At 43.1% G+C, this 24442-nt stretch overlaps 1 protein-coding gene across 1 annotated transcript in view; it reads right to left on the reverse strand.

The window, feature by feature from the left end:
• Positions 1 to 24442, reverse strand: part of neo1a (neogenin 1a) — a 222098-nt gene that overhangs the window by 64697 nt on the left and 132959 nt on the right. The window contains 3 exon segments of the mRNA XM_051937001.1: positions 4976 to 5096; positions 5264 to 5287; positions 5289 to 5419. Coding sequence (XP_051792961.1) covers positions 4976 to 5096; positions 5264 to 5287; positions 5289 to 5419 — 276 coding nt within the window.

Below are 24442 nucleotides of genomic sequence, written 5' to 3' on the forward strand. Positions count from 1 at the left end.
GTCATATTTTGTCTTCTTTTTTGTAGTTTTTTTGTCATTTTGATGACAAGTCATTGTTCTTTTGTCGTTTTGTGTCTCATTTTTTGAATATTTTGTCTTGTTTTTGCTGTTTTTCGTCTGATAAAAATGTTTTTTGCACGAAAACAAAGGGAAAATGTGGAGTTGTGGTTATTTACAGGTTATTATTCTGTGGTTTACTGGTCTGATCCACTGGAGATCAGACTGAGCTGAATGTAGAACCTGAACTAAGATGAGCTTGACTCCTGTTTTGAAGCCAGTGCATCGATACAGAGAACGTATCACTATAAATAACTGGAAAAATGCAGCACATATGCTAACAGCTGACGGCTGACCTTTTCCATTCCAAACATCGTGGAGCTGGAACCACATTTATCTGCAGCTGGCAGCGTCAAGATGCAAAGATTACGGCCACTAATGAATATTAGCCGACTCACAGCCGCTGGGTATTTAGATGCAGCTCAGCCCATTGATTTCCCTGTTGGGTGAAGACAACTTTATCCCCGTGGCAAGTCCCCGGCTTATCTCTGCCGACTGCAGGGCCGCCGGTTTTCCTGGCCCCGCTTCAGCATCATTCCAGCCTGGCAGGTGTGAACGGAGCTACCTGACCGGAGCGACACAAAGGGGCAGCAGAGGGCAGGAGGAGGGTGTGAAGTGGACAAAGAAGTCCGGCTGTGAGGCGGAGGGAATACAGCGAGTACAGCACAATTACCCCAAAGCCCAGAGTGAGGGATTATCAGGGAGCAGGTGGTGAAAGGAGAGCAGGCAGAAAGTGAGAGGAAGTCCCGGGAAAGGTGACAGATGGCTGCAGGCCTGGAAGGGTCCGGACTCAGCAGAAGAACAGGAGGAAAGAGACAAAAATACAACATATTCCTCTACTGATCACAGAGCTGAGGCTGAAAACGAGCTGATTTAAACACGCTCGCATTGATTCGCCATTCACTCATGAATTGCACCTTTGAGAGAGGAAATTACTTTGACACAGTGGAGGGAGTGCTGCGTCTCAACAAGCACAACACGTCAATAAACGGAATCACTGCCATCATTTTCTCCATCTGGGACCGGAAGATGAACGGATTAACCCTCCTGTTGTCCTCATTTACAGGCACCCAAAAGTACTGTCTGAAAAAAATCCAAAAATTCAGCAAAAAATTCCCCAAAGTTCTGAAAATTTGCAAAACCTTCAGGAAGAAAATTACAATGATTCCTTAAAAGTTTTATTTTAAAAAATCCCCAAAAGTGGCAAGAAAATTTCTTTCAAAAAATGAGTAAAAATCTTCAAAAAAAAACTAAAAATATCTAAAGTGATTATATATACACACGTGGACAAAATTGTTGGTACCCTCAGTTAAAGAAGGAAAAACCCACAATTCTCACTGAAATCACTTGAAACTCACAAAAGTAACAATAAATAAAAATTTATTGAAAATTAAATAATCAAAAACAGCCATCACTTTTGAATTGTTGATTAACATAATTATTTAAAAAAAAACAAACTAATGAAACAGGCCTGGACAAAAATGATGGTACCTCTATAAAAGATTGAAAACTATTTGACCAGAGTGACATGATTAACTCAGGTGTGTCATTTAATTGACATCACAGGTGTTTCCAAACTCATAATCAGTCAGTCTGCCTATTTAAAGGGAGACAAGTAGTCACCCTGCTGTTTGGTGAAAAGGTGTGTACCACACTGAACATGGACAACAGAAAGCGAAGGAGAGAATTGTCCCAGGACATCCGAAAAAAATGATAGACAAACATCTTAAAGGTAAAGGCTATAAGACCATCTCTAAACAGCTTGAAGTTCCTGTGACAACAGTGGCTCATATTATTCAGAAGTTCAAGACCCACGGGACAGTAGCCAACCTCCCTGGACGTGGCCGCAAGAGGAAAATTGATGACAAATTGAAGAGACGGATCGTTGGAATTGTATCCAAAGAGCCCAGAGCAACCTCCAAAGAAATTAAAGGTGAACTCCAAGGCCAAGGTACATCAGTGTCAGATCGCACCATTCGTCGTTGTTTGAGCCAAAGTGGACTTCATGGGAGACGACCAAGGAGGACACCACTGCTGAAAAAAACTCATAAAAAGCCAGACTGGAATTTGCAAAAATGCATGTTGACAAGCCACAAAGCTTCTGGGAGAATGTCCTTTGGACAGATGAGACCAAACTGGAGCTTTTTGGTAAGGCACATCAACTCTATGTTCATAGACTCAAAAACCAAGCATACGAAGAAAAGAACACTGTCCCTACGGTGAAACATGGAGGAGGCTCAGTAATGTTTTGGGGCTGCTTTGCTGCATCTGGCACAGGGTGTCTTGAAAGTGTACAAGGTACGATGAAATCTGAAGACTATCAAGGCATTCTGGAGAGAAATGTGCTGCCTAGTGTCAGAAAGCTTGGTCTCAGTCGCAGGTCATGGGTCTTCCAACAGGACAACGATCCAAAACACACAGCCAAAAACACCCAAGAATGGCTGAGAGAAAAGCGTTGGACTATTCTAAAGTGGCCTTCTATGAGCCCAGATCTGAATCCCATTGAACATATGTGGAAGGAGCTGAAACATGCCATTTGGAGAAGACACCCATCAAACCTGAGACAACTGGAGCTGTTTGCTCATGAGGAGTGGGCCAAATACCTGTTGACAGCTGCAGAACGCTCATTGACAAATACAGAATCGTTTAATTGCAGTGATTGCCTCAAAAGGTTGTGCAACAAAATATTAAGTTATGGGTACCATCATTTTTGTCCAGGCCTGTTTCATTAGTTTGTTTTTTTAAATAATTATGTTAATCAACAATTCAAAAGTGATGGCTGATTTTGATTATTTAATTTTCAATAAATTTTTATTTATTGTTACTTTTGTTGAGTTTCAAGTGATTTCAGTGAGAATTGTGGGTTTTTCCTTCTTTAACTGAGGGGTACCAACAATTTTGTCATGTGTGTATATCAGCAAAACGTTTGTTTTTTTCTTTAAGAAGATTCACAAAAATGCACCAAAATCCAGCAAAATTTGGTTGATTTTTATGTGAATGTTCTTAAAGAAACATTTTTAACTTTTCTTTCTTCCACCAAAATGTTCAGAGATTTCCCCAAAATGTTGAGAATGTGGACATCAGAAGTTTCACTTGTGGAAATACATATTTTTTTCCACTTTTTCAAACTTTGAAACGGATCATTTTGACCTTGCAGGGCGACATGACAGTTAATAAAGAGGAAATTCTGCTTTCTGGGAGCGTCTGGATTAGCATTACAGTGACAAAGACAGATGTAGGCTCTCAGAAAAGTAAGAAAGGACAAAGATTGTGTGATATTTATGGATTAAAGCTTTGCTGAGGGCGGAGCGGTGCACGAGGCCAGCTGCTCCCTAATTCAGACCATTTATCTTCAACTCAGACCAAAAAAAAGCAGACTTGGGGCCATGTAAAGTAGCAAAAGCCTATCAGTGGTGTCACAATGGGCTGCAGGTCATCATTATTTCTGACTTAATGTCCTCCAATCAGGGGGAGCTGGAGGGGGCCACCGGTTGGACGCCGCGATGCTAATTCATTAGCCACCTGCTGGAGTAGCGGGACGTTCACGCCTGATTAAATCTCACCGTCTTCCTCAGCAGAACGGGACAGTCTGGATGAAGAGCTGATTGTGATGTAAAGAGGATACACAAACCAAAAACCCTCTGATGTCTGCTGGGTTACTTTACCTTCACTGGCAGTTTCATTGGTTTTTTTATTTTCCATTTTGATTATGTTGTTCAGAGAAAGTGGATCTTGTTTATAGTTTTGCTTTCTTTTTATGTTAAACGCCTCGCGGGTTAGGATTATTATGACTGTGCAAATGATCTCAGATTGAGTAGTATTACATTTCCTCCAAACAGCAGAGGTAATGAAACGACGCTACCTCCAGAAATCAGGAGCTGAAATGATCATTTTCTGGATTTGCTTCTATTTTCAGGGACGTTGTTTTGGCGTCTTGCTGGACTCTGCAGCTCCTTGTAGTTCATGTTCAAACAGGAGAACATCTGTGCAGCTGTGGATGTGAACGGACTGAGAGGCAAACGGAGCATCGTCTGGCCCAGATGTACTCCCTGGTCCCTTTGAGTTCGCCTCTCCTTTAACAAGATCCCCAGCGGTTTCATTTCACTGTTCACTTCACTCTCACACTTCCACAGATGTGCACGGATTCTCCAGTTCCATCCAGGTGTTCACAGATAAGCCGGACTTCTTCCAGTATTTCTGCAGGGATTATTCATTTATGGCTCTCTGGATAAACACTCTAAGGATCTACTACTGAACCTAATAACGCCCGCTAAAACATTCAAAGAAAAGTAAAAGGATGATTATTTTGTTTTCTCCCAGGACTGTGATTCATGAGAGCTGTTAAGGAATAATTCCAGTCTAAACGGCTGTGAACAAACGCTTTTAAACCTGACCAGACATGGAACATTCTCAGTAAATACATCAGTTTCAGCTATTTACCGTACTGAGGAAGGTCTTTTCTGAGTGTTAATGTGTGTATTTTCTTCACTGCAGTCACCTCTAAGGTTCTATTTATACTTAATGTGATGTTTACAGTCCTTTCAGTCCTGATTACCATCTCCAGCATGAGGCTGTGTTATGTGCAGAGTGGAAGTTGTTAGAACCTATTTATGATGAAGGATTGTATTCATTCATTGATGGTTTTTAGTCTTTTGCCGTGGAAATGTTCCTCTACAGGGTCATCTATAAATGTGTGCAGCTTTGCCCTGGGGGGTGGGGGGTGCATTAATGATTACTACTATATATAGTGTTTTGTTTCTGTGATATTGAACACTCTAAAAGTTTTGGAATTTACGCACACAAACGCTGGGTATAAAGTATTATTTCACTCTAAACAGTGTGCAGGAGTCTGTTAGAAGCTTTTTAAATCTAGTTATGGGTTTAAATGTTGATGTTTTGGTGCTGCTCAGTGTCGTACCGTGATCCAGGATGATGAGCTGAGCGCTGGACTGGATGTTTCCTGCGTCGTTTTCCGCCAGGCACTGGTAGAAACCCTCGTCTGACTTGACCAGACCCAGGACCTGCAGGTTGTGCTCCTTCTGCAGAAACTGTACAAATGCATGGCAGCTAATTATTACCAGCAGCACTTTTAATCAATCTCAGAGTCCATAATTATTGATACTTATGCGATGTAAAATCATGCAGATCCACGTAGCTGCTGCAGAAAAGGCGGAAAGGTAGCACTTAAGTGTGGAATTAAACTTACGATTATTTTGAAGTAGTCGCTGGGTGATGACAGCATCTCCGTATCTTCACCCATTTAACGGTGGAGCAGGAGATCCAGACACCTCACACTCAAACACGATGTCCATGGACTCGTGGGCGTAAATGTTGGCCGGTCGCTTCACAAACTGTGGAGGAACTGTGGAATACAGATTAAAGCAGAGGAGTCAGAGAAATATCAAAATAATGCTGCATGTATCGTTAAAGGTCTCACATTGTTCCCCTTTCAGCAAATTAATGCAACGTCTCCACAGGGTGATTTTCAACTTTACAGCTGGAAATCCTGCAAAAATGATTCTTTTTACTGCATAACTCCTGGTTTGAAGGCTGTTCTAGATGTGGTGCTTTGTGCTAAAACCAATGAGCTGATGCTGTCCCCGCCTTGTTCAGGAAGAAAACTCTCTCTGTTTCAAAACAGCAGAACAATCACTGACACCGAGAGACGTTCTATCTCTTCTAACTTTCTCTCTGAATGATTAATTTGACGTGGAAATATCACCACACTCACATCACAGCTGGTGATTTTAAGAGAGCGTTGCATTTATAAAATCAGTGGCTTAGCTGTGGGAAACAGCTGTGAAATGACTTTTGTTTAACATGAACCTTGTGGACTGCACTTCACTCACAGGTTTCACTATTGTCTGACAAACAGAAACAGAAAAATATGAAAATCAGAACAAACTTTATTGGGGATTCTATTAAAATGCAGGTTATATGAGCAGAAGAGAAGCTAACGATGTGAACACTGGCTGAGTTAACAAGAAAACACAGTAGCCTGCTTATTTACTGGTTTCAAGTTAGTCTTAAAGCTTCCATAATCTCTGAATGTCCTTCAGCTTCACAGGTTTCCACAGAGCTCCGACCTGTGGGAATTAAAGCTAATGGTAACGTTAGCCAATTAGCCTACAACATGCTATGACTAAGGTTTGGTCTTATTGTTGTGTAAAAAATAAATGAATCCTTTTGGTTCTTCATTCCTCAGATGATGGGGTGCATGAAGACTCTAGTGTTCACTCTTGCAGCAGAACATTTAGAGACAGACTACAGTTAGCAGAAACAACCCGGTGGATGCTCTAATTCTTATTAGCTCGTAAAGCTGCCCTCCCCTAAGCTAACCTTTTCATACAATAACAGCTTTACTTCACACCTCTGCATTTCTGACAACCACGAAAGACAATAAAGTGGATTTTCACCACATGGAAGGAGAAAATCACTGAGATTAAAGGAAATGAGTGAAAGAAAGCTAAAAGAAAGGATCTGAGTCATCCTTTCCTTTTGAAACCCAGCAACCAGTTTGTGAAAAACTAACCAGACTCCACTACGACGGTCTCTGGCAGGAAATGAACCAGATTAATGATGCCATGCCTCCACTACAAACTGCCAAATTGCCAGTTAGCTAAGAGAGAGAGCGGAAAAACAAACGGCGTCATCGAGCAACAACTTATCCAATTATTTCCTGCGTCCTTCACACGGCTGTGACCTTCTTTTAGCAGGGAGGTGACACCAGGAGCATTTGACAAAAGAGGTTCTTATTTATCAGGAACGGGTTAAACCTCTGCTAGCAGTGTGTTAGCACGCTGCTGCAGCTAAGCCCAGCACTTGCAGATCTCCCCGAGTCCCGGTAATGAGGGCCAGAAAGGAGTTATTTGATCTGCTAGGCGATGCAGAGCCTCATCAATCTGTCCTGGAACAAGGTCAGCCGGCCAGGCCTCGTCCTCGCTCTATATTGGACTGTACAGAGCCAGTAAGACAGGTTGTGTATGTGTACGTTGTACGTTTCTGTGCATGAGTGCTTCTGCTGCATCGTCTGATAAGCGGCGACCTCGCTGACCACAATTTAAAACGAGCGTATTGTTAACGTGCCGCTGTGTGTCGGCCTCCTGCTCTGATAGCTGCTTATTAGCATCTATTTGCAGCTATTGACACGACATGATTGGATATTAGTAGCAGTGGGTGGGAGAGGTCCCATTTTCTGGCTTTTATTCAGCACAGAGGCTGGTTGGGAGGTCAAGTCTTCCTCATCTGCTCACTGTAGCAGCGGCTAATTTCACCATAGTTAACAGATTAGCCTCATCCGGTTGTAAGAACAGCCAGAGACTTCACAATTAGAATTATTTCTAATTTAAAACTAGAAAAGCAAAATCTCCCCTGCAAACACATTTCTCCAACAACAACAGCCTCATAGCAGCGAGCAGCTCCAGGATCCAGAGGGTTTGTATTTCCATGACCTTCACATGCCACTTTGTCCATCTGTTTGGAGTTTTCCTGCTCAGCACACAGCAGAGATAAGAAGAACGACGCAACGCAATAGAAGCTGCACACAAAGAGACGCTATTCTTTCTCTTTACCCTCATTTAAAAAAAACAAGGGACATATGTTCGCACTTTTTTGGCCAGCTTGTCTGGAAAAATCTCTTTTGATACGTTTTTAACCTTCTGAACCCCAAACCTGCCAGAAGATTAGAAAGCCATGTTATCTTTAGCCAAAAAATCCCAAAAGTTCACCATTTATCAGAATCAGAAAATGTAAAAACTGACAGAACTAAACATGTGTAAGGTTCCACAGGGAAAAAAAAAAAAAATCACACAAATCTAAGTTTAAATTACTGACAAATCACAAAATCACAAGAGACAAGTGTGGAAACTAACCCACGATCTAGCAGAGCAGGTCAAATGCAAAACAAATGGATAAGTAGGGAGCGACAGTGAACACTGAAGCCTTCCTTCACCTTCTCTAGTCTTCCTTCGCCTTCCTTCACCTTCCTTAATGAGCATCTAGACGTTTGTGTGAGTTGCTGTGGTGAATATTGACGGCTGACGTGTGGATGGAAAGGAGGCCGGTAATGCCTGCAGACTGGATCACCGTATGACTGGCAGGACAGCCATCACCCCGCGGTGTGTGTGTGTGTGTGTGTGTGTGTGTGTGTGTGTGTGTGTGTGTGTGTGTGTGTGTGTGTGTGTGTTGCTGGTGTTCTCTGCAGGGGGTGTGTAGCTGTGAATAATGAGTTTCTTCAGTGTGGTTCCTCTGGATGTTTGCTTCCAGGTGGATCCAGCAACCGACACGCCGGTGAGTCGGTGTTTCTGTGTGAGCACGAGGATTAGACATGACGCCGATGCCGTCCCTGTATTACTGCCGCTACATGCTTTACATAATTGTGTTTGTTTCTCCTCCCTGCAGCAGAACGTCCACCGGTGGATTATTGGTTTTGTTTCTGCATAATACAGTCTGTGAGTGTCTGCTTATGGATGCAAACATATGGTTCTGCATGTCTCAATGTGTGCACGTGCACGGTGTTCATATGGCTTTAAACTGCAGCGTGTTTTGGTTGGTTTGTGTGTGTGTGTGTACGTCTTTATACATACCAGTGGGACTTTGACCTGACTATCTGCTATCTCGGTGGGGACTCGTGTCACAGTGGGGACCTAAAATGAGGTCCCCACGGGTGGCAACAGTGTTTTCTTGGCCATGTTGTTGTTACTGAAAAAGTGAAAGTGCAAAAACGTTTGTTTAGGGTTACGCTTTGTTTTGGTGTTGGTTAAGGTTAGGGTTAGGGTTAGGGGTTAGATATGAATGGGAGTCAATGGTAAGTCCCCACGGGGATATAAGAACCAGACGTGTGTGTGTGAGGTCTGTTGGTGACAGCTTTTAATGGCGGCTGCTTCCCTGCAGCGTTCTTTATCTCGCTCTCTCTCTGTTTCACCACTCAGTCCATTTTTTCCTGACTCTTAATCTTCCTCTAACTCGCCGTCTATCTCTCCATCTTCAGCCTCCTTCCCTCCTCCCTCCCTCCCTCCATCAGAGCAGACATGAACCATTTTCTCTAAATGGAGTTCAGACATTTGGAACCTATTGGACTGAGCAATGAGTAGAAACGCCTAAATATACCGACACAGCTCAGAGGGGAGGGAGGAAGCTTTCAGGACTCAGCAGAGTGTGTCTCTGAGTGTGTGTGTGTGTGTGTGTGTGTGTGTGTGTGTGTGTGTGTGTGTGTGTGTGTGTGTGTGGTGTGCAACAACATGCCTAATGGCCGCCGTTAATTGACTCCTTTCTTTCATATTTCTTGCTGAAAACAAACATCCACATGTCTGTAATGAGGATTCCACTCGGTGCCTTTAAGACGGATGTGTCTGCTTGATTGGACAGCTGTCTTAGCCAATCACACATCAATTTGCTGCCGACACATTTCTCATAAACTCTGTCCTGTCTGCAGCACTTAAACAAATGTGGATTTTTCTGTTGAGTCCATGTTTTGCTGCTTGTTTGCACTAATATGTTCCATTTTAGAACAAAGCAGTGAAGTGAAAACAATCTCGGTCCAGATGTGAATTTAAGCTCAGATTCAGAAATGATTTCTGTACCTGAAAGCTGCAAATTACATCATAGTTCTCGCCCAGTGAGCGCTGGGTAAACATGAAGTTTAGTGGTAGAAATACTACAGAGGATGAGAAAAGAAAGATCTCTTAAAGTGAACAACAGCTGCTACCGGAGAAAACGGTGATTTGTCATTTATATTGAATTAACCGCTGCTAGCTGAGGCTGATGCTTTCTTTTGGAAAACATTTACCTGAAGCATCAGGAAGAAGAAACATCAACGTCTCCGAATATCTGCATTTCTGTCTGGAGTTTTCAAACTGAAACCAGATCAGGAGCATCCAAAAGTCTTCATCTTAGACGTCTTAAAACTCCAGAATAGAGTGGATACAGACATTAAACCAGCAGAATCTGCATTTTAAAAATAAAAACGTCTCATCGCAGACGTAGCCTAAAGGTTCACAGAGGCTCCAAACCAGCAGCCGGAATATCTTTAAACACGCCGTCTTTTCTGGAACATAAATATCACTCTCTAATGAAAGCAAAACCCAACAAAGGAAACGCAGATACGCAAAGCCTAAAAAAACCACAGACCAAGACCCACATAAAGGAGAAGAGCTGAGAGAGCTGAGATACGAGGTATTATCTCCGTAGCCTGTAGCTTAGTGAAAGAGGCTTTAATGCAGACTTACACTGACTCCAGTGAACCGCTAAAGAGGGCCACTAAAAGGTCATTGTGTGTGTCTTACTGTGAGCTTGTTAAAACAAAACCCCAAAGGATTCCTAAAGGATTCTCCACAGATTACTTTACTTAAAGCCCGGCTGGTAGAAGGCGGAAATGGAACAGAGACACACTGACGGGAGAAAAGAGCAGCCTCCTGATAAAAACATCAAAGTCTGCTCGCTGGGAAGAGTCAAAAGGTGAAATAAATCACTTCTGGACACACATTTCCAAACATTTAGTCCACAGCGGCCGTCTGTTAGGACTTAATGTATGATTGTTGCAGCCAGAGGATCCAGAATGATAGAGATTTTACCGTTAGCTTGGCCACAGTCCAGTCTGGGTTTACTGGGAGGGTAAGTGCAGCACTAATTAGTCGCCCTGCCCGTCCAAAGATAACAGCTTCACTCCTAATCCAGCCACAACCAGCAGCTTCAGCAGAAACAGAGATGTCACTCCTCATCGTTCAGCAGATTAACAACGTCCGCTGGAGAATGATGGGATGTTTCTGTCGACTCCTTCCGACGGTTCGAACATTACAAGAACTGAGTGAAGGCTGAACAATGAACTTATCCATGAAATGCTGAAACCAAACTAGCAAAGCTGCCGTGTAAAGGACCGACACATTTCATTTCAATGCATGAAACTTCTCAGCAGACTGAAGCTCTGAAGGAGATTGTTACGACTCAAACCTTCAGCTGGACGTGTTCTGAAAGGACGACACACAAAAACACAACTGATCTGCTCCATCACTGCTAGAGAAACCCAGATACTTTACTTCTAAATGTGCTATTATAGGAGAATCTCTGGAAATCTGGACGCCAATGTTTTATGTAAAACTTTCCCAGCAATTTTTCATGATTAAAGAAAGCTCCTTTATGAACAAAAGTGTCCCAGCTCATGTTGTTACTGAAACAAACACGACACAGCTTGAATGTGAACTCAGAAATGTTTGGGTAGAAGGAAGTTAATTCAAAATCAACCATTATTTACAGCATAAAGCCCACAGAACAGAGAGAGAAAGTAAGATTATCTTTAGAAATTGAGGTGTACATATTGAGGTTAAAGTATACAGAATATAAACTAACCTGGCTGACTAAAAATGTGAGTGCAGAAGCAGCTGAAACCGGTAATACGTGTTTATTAAAGAGCTATACATGCACAGATTATCTGCAGAAAGATGATCAACAATCGTTTCATTCATTACGCCACAGAAGAATCATTCCACTTAACAACAATCTCTGACTAGCTGAGAACATAAAATATGGATATTTATAAAGATATTTGTGGCATTTTAGCTTGACATGTGCAATCATTTCTGACAAGGTTTTCAAATATAGTAAGGAATTTATCTATCCTTTAATATCAGTATATGTTTTTTACTTTCTGATTCCACTTTGAGGCACAAACTTTGCTCTAGAGAAGATTTGTCTTCCTTCTTTTCTGGAACTGCTTCAGGAATTTGTGGAATGTTTTCTCTGTAATGACATCAGCCTAAAATAACCACGATCTGCAGGGATGGAAGGACTTTCTGGTGGGGAATTTTCATATTTCTGATGTACTTTGTGAGCAGGAGTTCAGCGATAAATCTCCGATGAACTGTTTAAGTGGGTCAAGTTAGATCCTGTTGCTTCCATTGAGAATAAACGTGACCATCGAGGATGATAATAACAGGCTTTTTTGTTTGCTTTCATTTTTGGGATCAAATTACAGTTGAGAGTATTCGTTATGTTTTCTTCCTACCACATATGATTAGTAAAATATCACCAGTTGACTTCTGATCGATCAGTACTTCCTGAAAGGTTGCTGTTCAACCAGCTTCAAATTTTCAATATGCAAAAAAATGTGCACTAATGGATCAATTTATAAATATGGTAGTGTCTACAGATACGGACCCGTACCCGTAGCCTGTCCGTACCTCTAGCAACTACCTATAAATATAGCTCGAGAAGTAATTAATATATAAGTCTGATTTCACAAATTCCATTTAGAACATCTATAGTTTTCAAGAAAGTCCTCACTGCTAAAACGACCTCATGTCTGAACTCTTTATTATCGTTGCCTGACTCTGCATCGTTGCCTGACTCTGTATTATTGTTGCCTGACTCTGCATCGTTGCCTTGACTCTGCATCGTTGCTGACTCTGTATTTTGTTGCCTGACTCTGTATTATTGTTGCCTGACTCTGTATTATTGTTGCCTGACTCTGCTGTTGCCTGACTCTGTATTATTGTTGCCTGACTCTGCATCGTTGCCTGACTCTGTATTATTGTTGCCTGACTCTGTATTATTGTTGCCTGACTCTGCATCGTTGCCTGACTCTGTATTATTGTTGCCTGACTCTGTATTATTGTTGCCTGACTCTGCTCGTTGCCTGACTCTGCATCGTTGCCTGACTCTGTATTATTGTTGCCTGACTCTGTATCGTTGCCTGACTCTGCATCGTTGCCTGACTCTGTATTATTGTTGCCTGACTCTGTATTATTGTTGCCTGACTCTGTATTATTGTTGCCTGACTCTGTATTATTGTTGCCTGACTCTGCCTTGTTGCCTGACTCTGCTCGTTGCCTGACTCTGTATTATTGTTGCCTAACTCTGTATTATTGTTGCCTGACTCTGCCTCGTTGCCTGACTCTGCATCGTTGCCTGACTCTGTATTATTGTTGCCTGACTCTGTATCGTATTGTTGCCTGACTCTGTATTATTGTTGCCTGACTCTGTATTATTGTTGCCTGACTCTGCCTTGTTGCCTGACTCTGCATCGTTGCCTGACTCTGTATTATTGTTGCCTAACTCTGTATTATTGTTGCCTGACTCTGCCTTGTTGCCTGACTCTGCATCGTTGCCTGACTCTGTATTATTGTTGCCTGACTCTGTATTATTGTTGCTGGACTCTATTATTGTTGCCTGACTCTGCCTCGTTGCCTGACTCTGCATCGTTGCCTGACTCTGTATTATTGTTGCCTGACTCTGTATTATTGTTGCCTGACTCTGTATTATTGTTGCCTGACTCTGCCTCGTTGCCTGACTCTGCATCGTTGCCTGACTCTGTATTATTGTTGCCTGACTCTGTATTATTGTTGCCTGACTCTGTATTATTGTTGCCTGACTCTGTATCGTTGCCTGACTCTGCATCGTTGCCTGACTCTGTATTATTGTTGCCTGACTCTGTATTATTGTTGCCTGACTCTGTATTATTGTTGCCTGACTCTGCTGTTGCCTGACTCTGTATTATTGTTGCCTGACTCTGTATTATTGTTTGCCTGACTCTGTATTATGTTGCCTAACTCTGTATTTTTATTCGTTAATTGCCTAAACCTCTGTATTATGTTGCCTAACTCTGTATTATTGTTGCCTGACTCTGTATTATTGTGCCTGACTCTGTATTATTGTTGCCTAACTCTGTATTATTGTTGCCTGACTCTGTAATCGTTGCCTGACTCTGTATTATTGTTGCCTGACTCTGTATTATTGTTGCCTGACTCTGGCATCGTTGCCTGACTCTGTATTATTGTTGCCTGACTCTGTATCATTGCCTGACTCTGTATTATTGTTGCCTGACTCTGTCATTATTGTTGCCTTGACTCTGCATCGTTGCCTGACTCTGTATTATTGTTGCCTGACTCTGTATTATTGTTGCCTGACTCTGCATCGTTGCCTGACTCTGTATTATTGTTGCCTGACTCTGTATTATTGTTGCCTGACTCTGCATCGTTGCCTGACTCTGTATTATTGTTGCCTGACTCTGTATCATTGCCTGACTCTGTATTATTGTTGCCTGACTCTGTATTATTGTTGCCTGACTCTGCATCGTTGCCATGACTCTGTATTATTGTTGCCTGACTCTGTATCATTGCCTGACTCTGTATTATTGTTGCCTGACTCTGTATTATTGTTGCCCTGACTCTGCATCGTTGCCCTGACTCTGCCTCGTTGCCTGACTCTGTATTATCGTTGCCTGACTCTGCCTCGTTGCCTGACTCTGTATTATTGTTGCCTGACTCTGTATTATTGTTGCCTGACTCTGCATCGTTGCCTGACTCTGTATTATTGTTGCCTGACTCTGTATCATTGCCTGACTCTGTATTATTGTTGCCTGACTCTGTATTATTGTTGCCTGACTCTGCCTCGTTGCCTGACTCTGTATTATCGTTGCCGTGACTCTGCCTCGTTGCCTGACTCTGTATTATTGTTGCCTGACTCTGTATTATTGTTGCTGACTCTGTATTATTGTTGCCTGACTCTGCCTCGTTGCCTGACTCTGCCTTGTTGCCTGACTCTGTATTATTGTTGCCTGACTCTGTATCGTTGCCTGACTCTGTATTATTGTTGCCTAACTCTGTATTATTGTTGCCTGACTCTGCCTTGTTGCCTGACTCTGCCTCGTTGCCTGACTCTGTATTATTGTTGCCTGACTCTGTATTATTGTTGCCTGACTCTGCTCGTTGCCTGACTCTGCATCGTTGCCTGACTCTGTATTATTGTTGCCTGACTCTGTATTATTGTTGCCTGACTCTGTATTATTGTTGCCTGACTCTGCCTCGTTGCCTGACTCTGCATCGTTGCCTGACTCTGTATTATTGTTGCCTGACTCTGTATTATTGTTGCCTGACTCTGTATTATTGTTGCCTGACTCTGTATCGTTGCCTGACTCTGCATCGTTGCCTGACTCTGTATTATTGTTGCCTGACTCTGTATTATTGTTGCCTGACTCTGTATTATTGTTGCCTGACTCTGTATTAATTGTTGACTGACTTCTGCCTCGTTGCCTGACTCTGGTATTATTGTTGCCTGACTCTGTATTATTGTTGCCTGACTCTGTATTATTGTTGCCTAACTCTGTATTATTGTTGCCTGACTCTGTATTATTGTTGCCTGACTCTGTATTATTGTTGCCTGACTCTGTATTATTGTTGCCTGACTCTGTATTATTGTTTGCCTAACTCTGTATTATTGTTGCCTGACTCCTGTATTATTGTTGCCTGACTCTGTATCGTTGCCTGACTCTGTTTATTGTTGCCTGACTCTGTATTATTGTTGCCTGACTCTGTATTATTGTTGCCTGACTCTGCATCGTTGCCTGACTCTGTATTATTGTTGCCTGACTCTGTATCATTGCCTGACTCTGTATTATTGTTGCCTGACTCTGTATTATTGTTGCCTGACTCTGCCTCGTTGCCTGACTCTGCCTCGTTGCCTGACTCTGTATTATCGTTGCCTGACTCTGCCTCGTTGCCTGACTCTGCATTATTGTTGCCTGACTCTGTATTATTGTTGCCTGACTCTGTATTATTGTTGCCTGACTCTGCCTCGTTGCCTGACTCTGCTTGTTGCCTGACTCTGTATTATTGTTGCCTGACTCTGTAATCGTTGCCTGACTCTGTATTATTGTTGCCTGACTCTGTATTATTGTTGCCTGACTCTGCATCGTTGCCTGACTCTGTATTATTGTTGCCTGACTCTGTATCGTTGCCTGACTCTGTATTATTGTTGCCTGACTCTGTATTATTGTTGCCTGACTCTGCATCGTTGCCTGACTCTGTATTATTGTTGCCTGACTCTGCCTTGTTGCCTGACTCTGTATCGTTGCCTGACTCTGTAATTATTGTTGCCTGACTCTGTATTATCGTTGCCTGACTCTGTATTATTGTTGCCTGACTCTGTATTATTGTTGCCTGACTCTGTATCGTTGCCTGACTCTGTATTATCGTTGCCTGACTCTGTATTATTGTTGCCTGACTCTGTATCGTTGCCTGACTCTGTATCGTTGCTGACTCTGTATTAAATCGTTGCCTGACTCTGTAATCGTTGCCTGACTCTTGTATTATTGTTGCCTGACTCTGTATCGTTGCCTGACTCTGTATCGTTGCCTGACTCTGTATTATCGTTGCCTGACTCTGTATCGTTGCCTGACTCTGTATTATTGTTGCCTGACTCTGCCTCGTTGCCTGACTCTGCCTCGTTGCCTGACTCTGCCTCGTTGCCTGACTCTGCCTCGTTGCCTGACTCTGCATCGTTGCCTGACTCTGGCATCGTTGCCTGACTCTGCCTCGTTGCCTGACTCTGTATCGTTGCTGACTCTGTACTATTGTTGCCTGACTCTGTATCGTTGCCTGACTCTGTATTATTGTTGCCTGACTCTGTATCGTTGCCTGACTTCTGTATCGTTGCCTGACTCTGTATATTGTTGCCTGACTCTGTATTATTGTTGCCTGACTCTGCCTCGTTGCCTGACTCTGTATTATTGTTGCCTGACTCTGTATCGTTGCCTGACTCTGCATCGTTGCCTGACTCTGTATTATCGTTGCCTGACTCTGCCTCGTTGCCTGACTCTGCCTCGCTGCCTGACTCTGCCTCGTTGCCTGACTCTGCATCGTTGCCTGACTCTGTATTGTTGCCTGACTCTGTATTATTGTTGCCTGACTCTGCCTCGTTGCCTGACTCTGTATTATTGTTGCCTGACTCTGCATCGTTGCCTGACTCTGCATCGTTGCTGACTCTGCATCGTTGCCTGACTCTGTATTATTGTTGCCTGACTCTGTATTATTCGTTGCCTGACTCTGTATTATCGTTGCCTGACTCTGTATTATCGTTTGCCTAACTCTGTATTATCGTTGCCTGACTCTGTATTATCGTTGCCTGACTCTGTATTATCGTTGCCTGACTCTGTATTATCGTTGCCTGACTCTGTATTATCGTTGCCTGACTCTGCATCGTTGCCTGACTCTGCCTGGTTTGCCTGACTCTGCCTCGTTGCCTGACTCTGTAATTATCGTTGCCTGACTCTGTATTATCGTTGCCTGACTCTGCATCGTTGCCTGACTCTGCATCGTTGCCTGACTCTGCCTCGTTGCCTGACTCTGTATTATCGTTGCCTGACTCTGTATTATCGTTGCCTGACTCTGCATCGTTGCCTGACTCTGCATCGTTGCCTGACTCTGTATTATCGTTGCCTGACTCTGCATCGTTGCCTGACTCTGCATCGTTGCCTGACTCTGCCTCGTTGCCTGACTCTGTATTATCGTTGCCTGACTCTGCATCGTTGCCTGACTCTGTATCATTGCCTGACTCTGTATTATTGTTGCCTGACTCTGCATCGTTGCCTGACTCTGCCTCGTTGCCTGACTCTGCCTCGTTGCCTGACTCTGCCATCGTTGCCTGACTCTGCATCGTTGCCTGACTCTGCATTATCGTTGCCTGACTCTGTATTATCGTTGCCTGACTCTGCATCGTTGCCTGACTCTGTATTATCGTTGCCTGACTCTGTATTATCGTTGCCTGACTCTGTATCGTTGCCTGACTCTGTATCGTTGCCTGACTCTGCCTCGTTGCCTGACTCTGTATTATCGTTGCCTGACTCTGTATTATCGTTGCTGACTCTGCATCGTTGCCTGACTCTGCCTCGTTGCCTGACTCTGCCTCGTTGCCTGACTCTGTATTATCGTTGCCTGACTCTGTATTATCGTTGCCTGACTCTGCATCGTTGCCTGACTCTGCATCGTTGCCTGACTCTGCATCGTTGCCTGACTCTGCCTCGTTGCCTGACTCTGTATTATCGTTGCCTGACTCTGTATTATCATTGCTGACTCTGCATCGTTGCCTGACTCTGCATCGTTGCCTGACTCTGTATTATCGTTGCCTGACTCTGCATCGTTGCCTGACTCTGTATTATCGTTGCCTGACTCTGCATCGTTGCCTGACTCTGCCTCGTTGCCTGACTCTGCCTCGTTGCCTGACTCTGTATTATCGTTGCCTGACTCTGTATTATCGTTGCCTGACTCTGCATCGTTGCCTCACTCTGTATCATTGCCTGACTCTGTATTATTGTTGCCTGACTCTGCATCGTTGCCTGACTCTGCCTCGTTGCCTGACTCTGCCTCGTTGCCTGACTCTGCCTCGTTGCCTGACTCTGCATCGTTGCCTGACTCTGCCTCGTTGCCTGACTCTGCATCGTTGCCTGACTCTGCCTCGTTGCCTGACTCTGCATCGTTGCCTGACTCTGCCTCGTTGCCTGACTCTGCCTCGTTGCCTGACTCTGCCTCGTTGCCTGACTCTGTATTATCGTTGCCTGACTCTGCCTCGTTGCCTGACTCTGCCTCGTTGCCTGACTCTGCATCGTTGCCTGACTCTGCATCGTTGCCTGACTCTGCATCGTTGCCTGACTCTGCATCGTTGCCTGACTCTGCATCGTTGCCTGACTCTGTATTATCGTTGCCTGACTCTGCATCGTTGCCTGACTCTGCATCGTTGCCTGACTCTGCATCGTTGCCTGACTCTGTATCAGTGATGTGGCCTCAGACAGCTGCATGTCTCCATGTGTCCTCAGTCTGTGGATCAGAGAAGTGGGACTTTTAGATGTGAAGCCAGTCAGAAGCTGCTGCCCACTCCCACTGTGGACGAGCTGGATGAGGTTCTCCACAGCAGATGTACCCACACAGGACAGAACCACACAAAGACTCTGGCAGAACAAAACACTGAGACTTAAAGCGACACACGGTACACGTATGTTCCTGGTGTCATGCAAAGAACCAGCAGACTCAGACAGAGATAACGTCTCCTGTGATGAAGGAAAAGGTGTGGGCCTGCCGGTGTTTCATCAGATTAGAGTTCTTTAAATATCTGAATGGAAAGTTGCTTTTAAATTGAGCTAAAATCTAAGTGATCTGTGACACCGGAGGGGCGGCAGGAAACAGATTTATCATAAAACAAACACGTCATTTACAGCAAACTATTCTAGTCACTCTGACGGCATCCTCAAAAAGGTCTTGTCCTCATGGGAACCCGGGTTAAAAAACATTATTTTTCTACATGGTCTCCTTTAACTTCAGTCCACTAATGAAGCAGGTCACATGTTGAGCCTTCTTTAACAGCATGGATATAGAGAAGTTCATAACTGTACACCAAAAAGTTTTACATCACTGTCCAGAATAACTCAAAAGTTTCTCACTGGATCAGTTTAATTTCTGGAAAACTTCTGGCTCATGATCAGGCTGATCCAGGCTAATTCCTGAGAAGATTTGTGACCCGAGATAAGAATTCACCAGTGTTATCCCAAACCACAGAACCAACATAAACAATGGAAAAACAGAAGTTTTCTGTCTAACATGAGCGGTATCTGTCGGCTTCTTGAAGTCATCACCGCTGGAGGTTCAAGATGGGACCTTCAAGATTCAAGACTAAAGAGTTGTTCTTTGTCTCATGCAAGTCTGTGTGATAATAAAAAGACATTATAGTAGGAACTATTCTTTAAAAACAACAGAAAATCAATAAAGAGCCACAACATCGTGAATAATGAGGTAGAAAAGTGCAGCTGTGACAGACTGAACCATCCAGGAAGGGATAACAAAGCCTGAACATCTGGAGGACCAACTGCTTCACAGTTAAAGGAGACAATGTAGAAAAGTAACAGAAGAAGAATCTATCTCCATGTGATGTCTTCTGGTGAGGCCGAGAACTTTATAAATACCTTCATAGCTGGAAGAAGAACTGAGGGGGGGCTGTGGCTCAGGTGGTAGAGCGGGTCGTCCAATGATCGAAGGGTCGGCGGTTCGATTCCCGCTCTCGCCTGGTCATGTGCTGTTGTGTCCTTGGGAAAGACACTTTACCCGCCTTGCCTCCAGTGCTCTTCACTGGTGTGTGAATGTTGGTGGTGGTCTGAGGGGCCGTAGGCACGGATTAACAGCCACGCTTCCGTCCGCCCCAGAGTGAGAATGTGTGAGCGAATGGTTGAATGGAAGCAATTGTTGTATAAGCGCTTTGAGAACTCTGATGAGTAGTAAAGCGCTATATAAGAGCAAGTCCATTCATTCATTCAAGAACTAAAACCCACTAACAGTAGCTTCATGTGTGTGGTGTCTGTAGGAACAGGTGATGGATCTCCAGTCAATGTCTGCTCGTTTCCATCCACGCCTCTTTCTACTAAAACACTCCGTATCTCTGGGCTGTTCTGCTTCTGTCTATTTTCTGCCTGGAAACGCTCCTGCTGCACATTTAAAGGACAGACGTGAGTTTTACAGCGAGCAGGGAGTTCCTGCATGGAAAGAACAATTATGTTGACGATGTGATAGCAGGAGGCCGATAGGTGAGGGGAACCCACTGGGAGCTCCATAAAACCGAAGCAAACATGTTTGTGGAGAAACTATTTCTGTCCTGACAGAGTCCAGGTCTGGGCGGTTCCAGAGCCACACAGCTCCATAATCAGAAGCCGCTTCCTCCGGCCTCGTTCATCCTCCTGCCGGCTCTAATGGAGGCTGAGACGTCACAGACTGAACTGAACACAAACACCAGGAGTGTGTTGGAGTGTGTTAAAGTGTGTGTGATCGGAGGCTGACGTAAACGCTGACTCTTGTTTAGATCCTCAAGAACTTCCTGTCAGGTTGGACTGCAGTGGAAGTAAAAGTTGCTGGTTGTTTGTCTGCAGGCTGTAATCCTCTTTAGCTCGCTGACACACTGATTATTTGTAATAAAATGGAGATAGGGCTCACTGTTGCTTTCCTTCTGACAGCCGCTGACATTATCGCCTCCGAAGCCGTTTCACTTCCTGCTGTCTTTGGTACACAGATAGAAGAACTGCAGTATAAATACTTTTCTGTTTGATAGTTTGGATGACAGGCAGATGAAACTTCCTCTACCAGAATGTCCTGGAGAAATCCTGCCACCGTTTCTGTCCTCACTGGGTGGAGCTTCGTCATAAAAACACTGCAGGTACGATTTGAACAGATTCAGCTTTAACTGTCCTCATGGCAGAAACACAATGAAAAACATGAAAACACTGAAGTTAAGTTTCCGCATTTGGCCAGTGTTCCTAAAGCAGGAGTGAGGAGAGCAGCAGCTGGAGGCAGTTTTGTTTTCTCCCATCATCCTCTGACCCATTTATGAGCTTTAACAGTTGTTCAACAACGGAGCTCTATGGCCCAGAGGAATAAGACGGACCTGGATCCTTTCAGCTCATCTGAACATCTCAGCTTCATGTCTAAACATGAACCCTGATCGCTTTTCTGTGAAAGCAGCGTTGGAGATCCTACGAGTACCATTTTCATCACTTACAAAACAGCAACAGTCTGAACTGAACGTCTTTACATATTTAAAGTCGTGTGAAGTGAATTAGGAAAGACTTCTCCACATTTAAACACCAATACTGGTCCAGAAACATGACACACAGCCCGAAAGGTACAATATGAAAGTCTTTGTCAAACATTTCACTGAAAAACGTTAAACTTTACTGCGATGAACACAGAGTTTGGAGCAGGTCAGCTTAATGAGGCTGAATGAAATCCAGGTTTTGACAAAACTTTTACTCCCGTTAGCAGGAGCTGTAGTCCAGTTTGTTGCTTCTCAATGTTTGCAGGTTTTTTTCTGAGCTTATTAAAGAGGCAGAGCTGCACACATCCTGTTAATTACTTTTAATTACTGTACATATTCATATATAGACCATCATGCATTGTCTTTATTATAAATGCATTATATCTGCATGTTTTTAGCCTGATGGTTCTTTTGTAATTACTTCATCTGGATCCAGCTGCTGAAACCTGATCCTGATGAGGGATCAGTGAAGCTTTTCTATCTTGTAATCATAAATGATCCCTGACATGGAGACAGGATGGATCAGGATCTAACAGCAGGTCAAACCGTAGTTTTTTCACCTCAAACAGACGAGCTATCAGACACTACACTATCACACAGACTGAGTTAAATAATTAGCTCCACAGCAGCCGTCTTCAGGTTGAGTTTGATCAGAGCTGTCGGTTTTATTTTACCGTTTACTGCACTGGTGGACTGTAGTTAGATCATCACACATGGACAGAATTCTCAGGCGATCATATACAATCTGTGCTAAGCTTACTATTAGTGCAGATTTAGACGTTTTTACTATTATTGCTGAATTATTCTGCATTCCAGCTAGAATCCAGTCCAGTGTAACACGTATGTCAGATATTGTGCACGTACTGCTGCCCCCCATGAATAAAACCCTGAAGAACATTAAAGTAAAAGAGCCCTGAGTCTGAATGCCATCACTTTAACAGAACAACGAAGCAAAAAGCTGCGTTTCCCCTGACTGAAAACTGTTTCTGTTGTTAGTTTTAGTCCTTCTAGAGACTCTGTGACATTGAAAACATGCAGAATATGATCCTCTAACAACACGCAGACTGTTGACCCTCTCTGTGCAGCAGATATTCTGTCAAAGGTCACGGATTCACGGATAGAAAACACATCTCATAAATATCATCAGAGCGGGGTTAAATTAACTGCGTCTGAATGATGAGTGAATCATTTACGTTTGACTACATTTTCTGCTGAATGCATCCAGGTGTGTGGAGTAAAGGCAGGACTGACCTTGTGCGGCGTCATTATGTAAAAATGTGTGTGTGCGTGCAGCCATGAATCTCCACAGAGGAGCGCCAGCTGCATCACAGACCTTCAAGCTATCTCCTTCAAAGCTCCACCATCTCCATCCCCAGTGTTCATGAAAAGCCACTAAACACATAATTTCCTGTTCCTACCGCAGCCCTGAGGGGCAGCAGGAGCAGAAATAGTTTGTAGCTGTATGGATTCATACCGCATCGATGCGAGTGTCTTCTACAGGCGGAACCACTTATTGAGGGAATCGGCTGACCTTTCCAGTGTCACTTCTGCCATCAGGGGAGCGAATCAATGCCACAATCTGGTTTCTCCATGAATCTGGATGCAGCAAATGCAATTAGCCCCACGAGTCTACAGCATGGGAGCTAATCAAAGTGATTTATTGGATTACAGTGACGCACGCCTGTCAACAGTATCATAGGAGGCCTGATCCCCCTCTGGTCGCTGTGAGGCCGGGGGGGCTGCAGGACTTCAGAGGGAATCCAGACCGACTGGAAGACCGAAAACGAGTGAAGTCAGATGTCCTCCTGCGACCTGATCCCATTTCCCATTAGTGTCTCCTTTAATCGCAGTAAGTGACGGGAAGTGATGAAAGGGTGATGAAGAGATGAAGGGATTTGTGAAGAACGGCTGGGAGTCGTAGCACGATGTGGCTGCGTGGGAAATGCAATGAACGAGCCTCAGGCTGTTTCCCCGTTTTCAAGCTATTTCACACCAAATCCTGTTGACCTGCTTCACCTGGGAGAAGCAGAAAAACCCACACCACACATCTGCCTTCCCACCAACTCAACGCCAATGACTGTAGCTGTGTCTGAGCGCACAGATTCTGCTCACATCACGTAACCATCTGCATACTCTGAATAGCTGGTGAATGTGTGGAATAGTTTGCTGAAAGGGCTCTTCTCCATGAGAAAAACAGAAAAACACACCTACTGCACTGATTTCCTTCACTTAGATTTACTGTTTCATGATTTTAGAAGGCGCAGATACAAATAAATCATGAAAATGTTTGTTTTCTCCCAAAATAATCAAAAATAAATAATATGATGGACCAATAATGGGCATAATGTGTTCAGTTTGTTGTTCTAACCTTGCACATTTAAACAACTTTGACCTACACAAATCTTCAAAAGTTTGGGGTTTCGTTCAACAATAAGGACACGTCTAAGTGACCCCAAAGTTCAACGGTGGTGTAATAAAATATAAAAATAAAATGCAGTAAAATATAGAAAAAATACAGTAAAAAATATAGCAAAAATATAGAAAAAATATAGAAAAAATACAGTAAAAATATAGCAAAACTACAGTAAAAATATAGAAAAATACAGTAAAAAATCTAGTAAAACTACAGTAAAAATATAGAAAAAATACAGTAAAAAATCTAGTAAAACTACAGTAAAATATAGAAAAAAATACAGTAAAAAAATCTAGTAAAACTACAGTAAAAATATAGAAGAAATACAGTAAAAAATCTAGTAAAACTACAGTAAAAATATAGAAAAAAATACAGTAAAAAATCTAGTAAAACTACAGTAAAATATAGAAAAAATACAGTAAAAATCTAGTAAAACTACAGTAAAAATATAGAAAAAATACAGTAAAAAATCTAGTAAAACTACAGTAAAAATATAGAAAAAATAGAGTAAAAAATCTAGTAAAACTACAGTAAAAATATAGAAAAAATAGAGTAAAAAATCTAGTAAAACTACAGTAAAAATATAGAAAAAATAGAGTAAAAATATAATAAACTACAGTAAAATATAGCAAAAAT

This window comes from Acanthochromis polyacanthus, chromosome 2 (assembly GCF_021347895.1).
Source record: "Acanthochromis polyacanthus isolate Apoly-LR-REF ecotype Palm Island chromosome 2, KAUST_Apoly_ChrSc, whole genome shotgun sequence".
NCBI classification, from domain to species: Eukaryota; Metazoa; Chordata; class Actinopteri; family Pomacentridae; genus Acanthochromis; species Acanthochromis polyacanthus.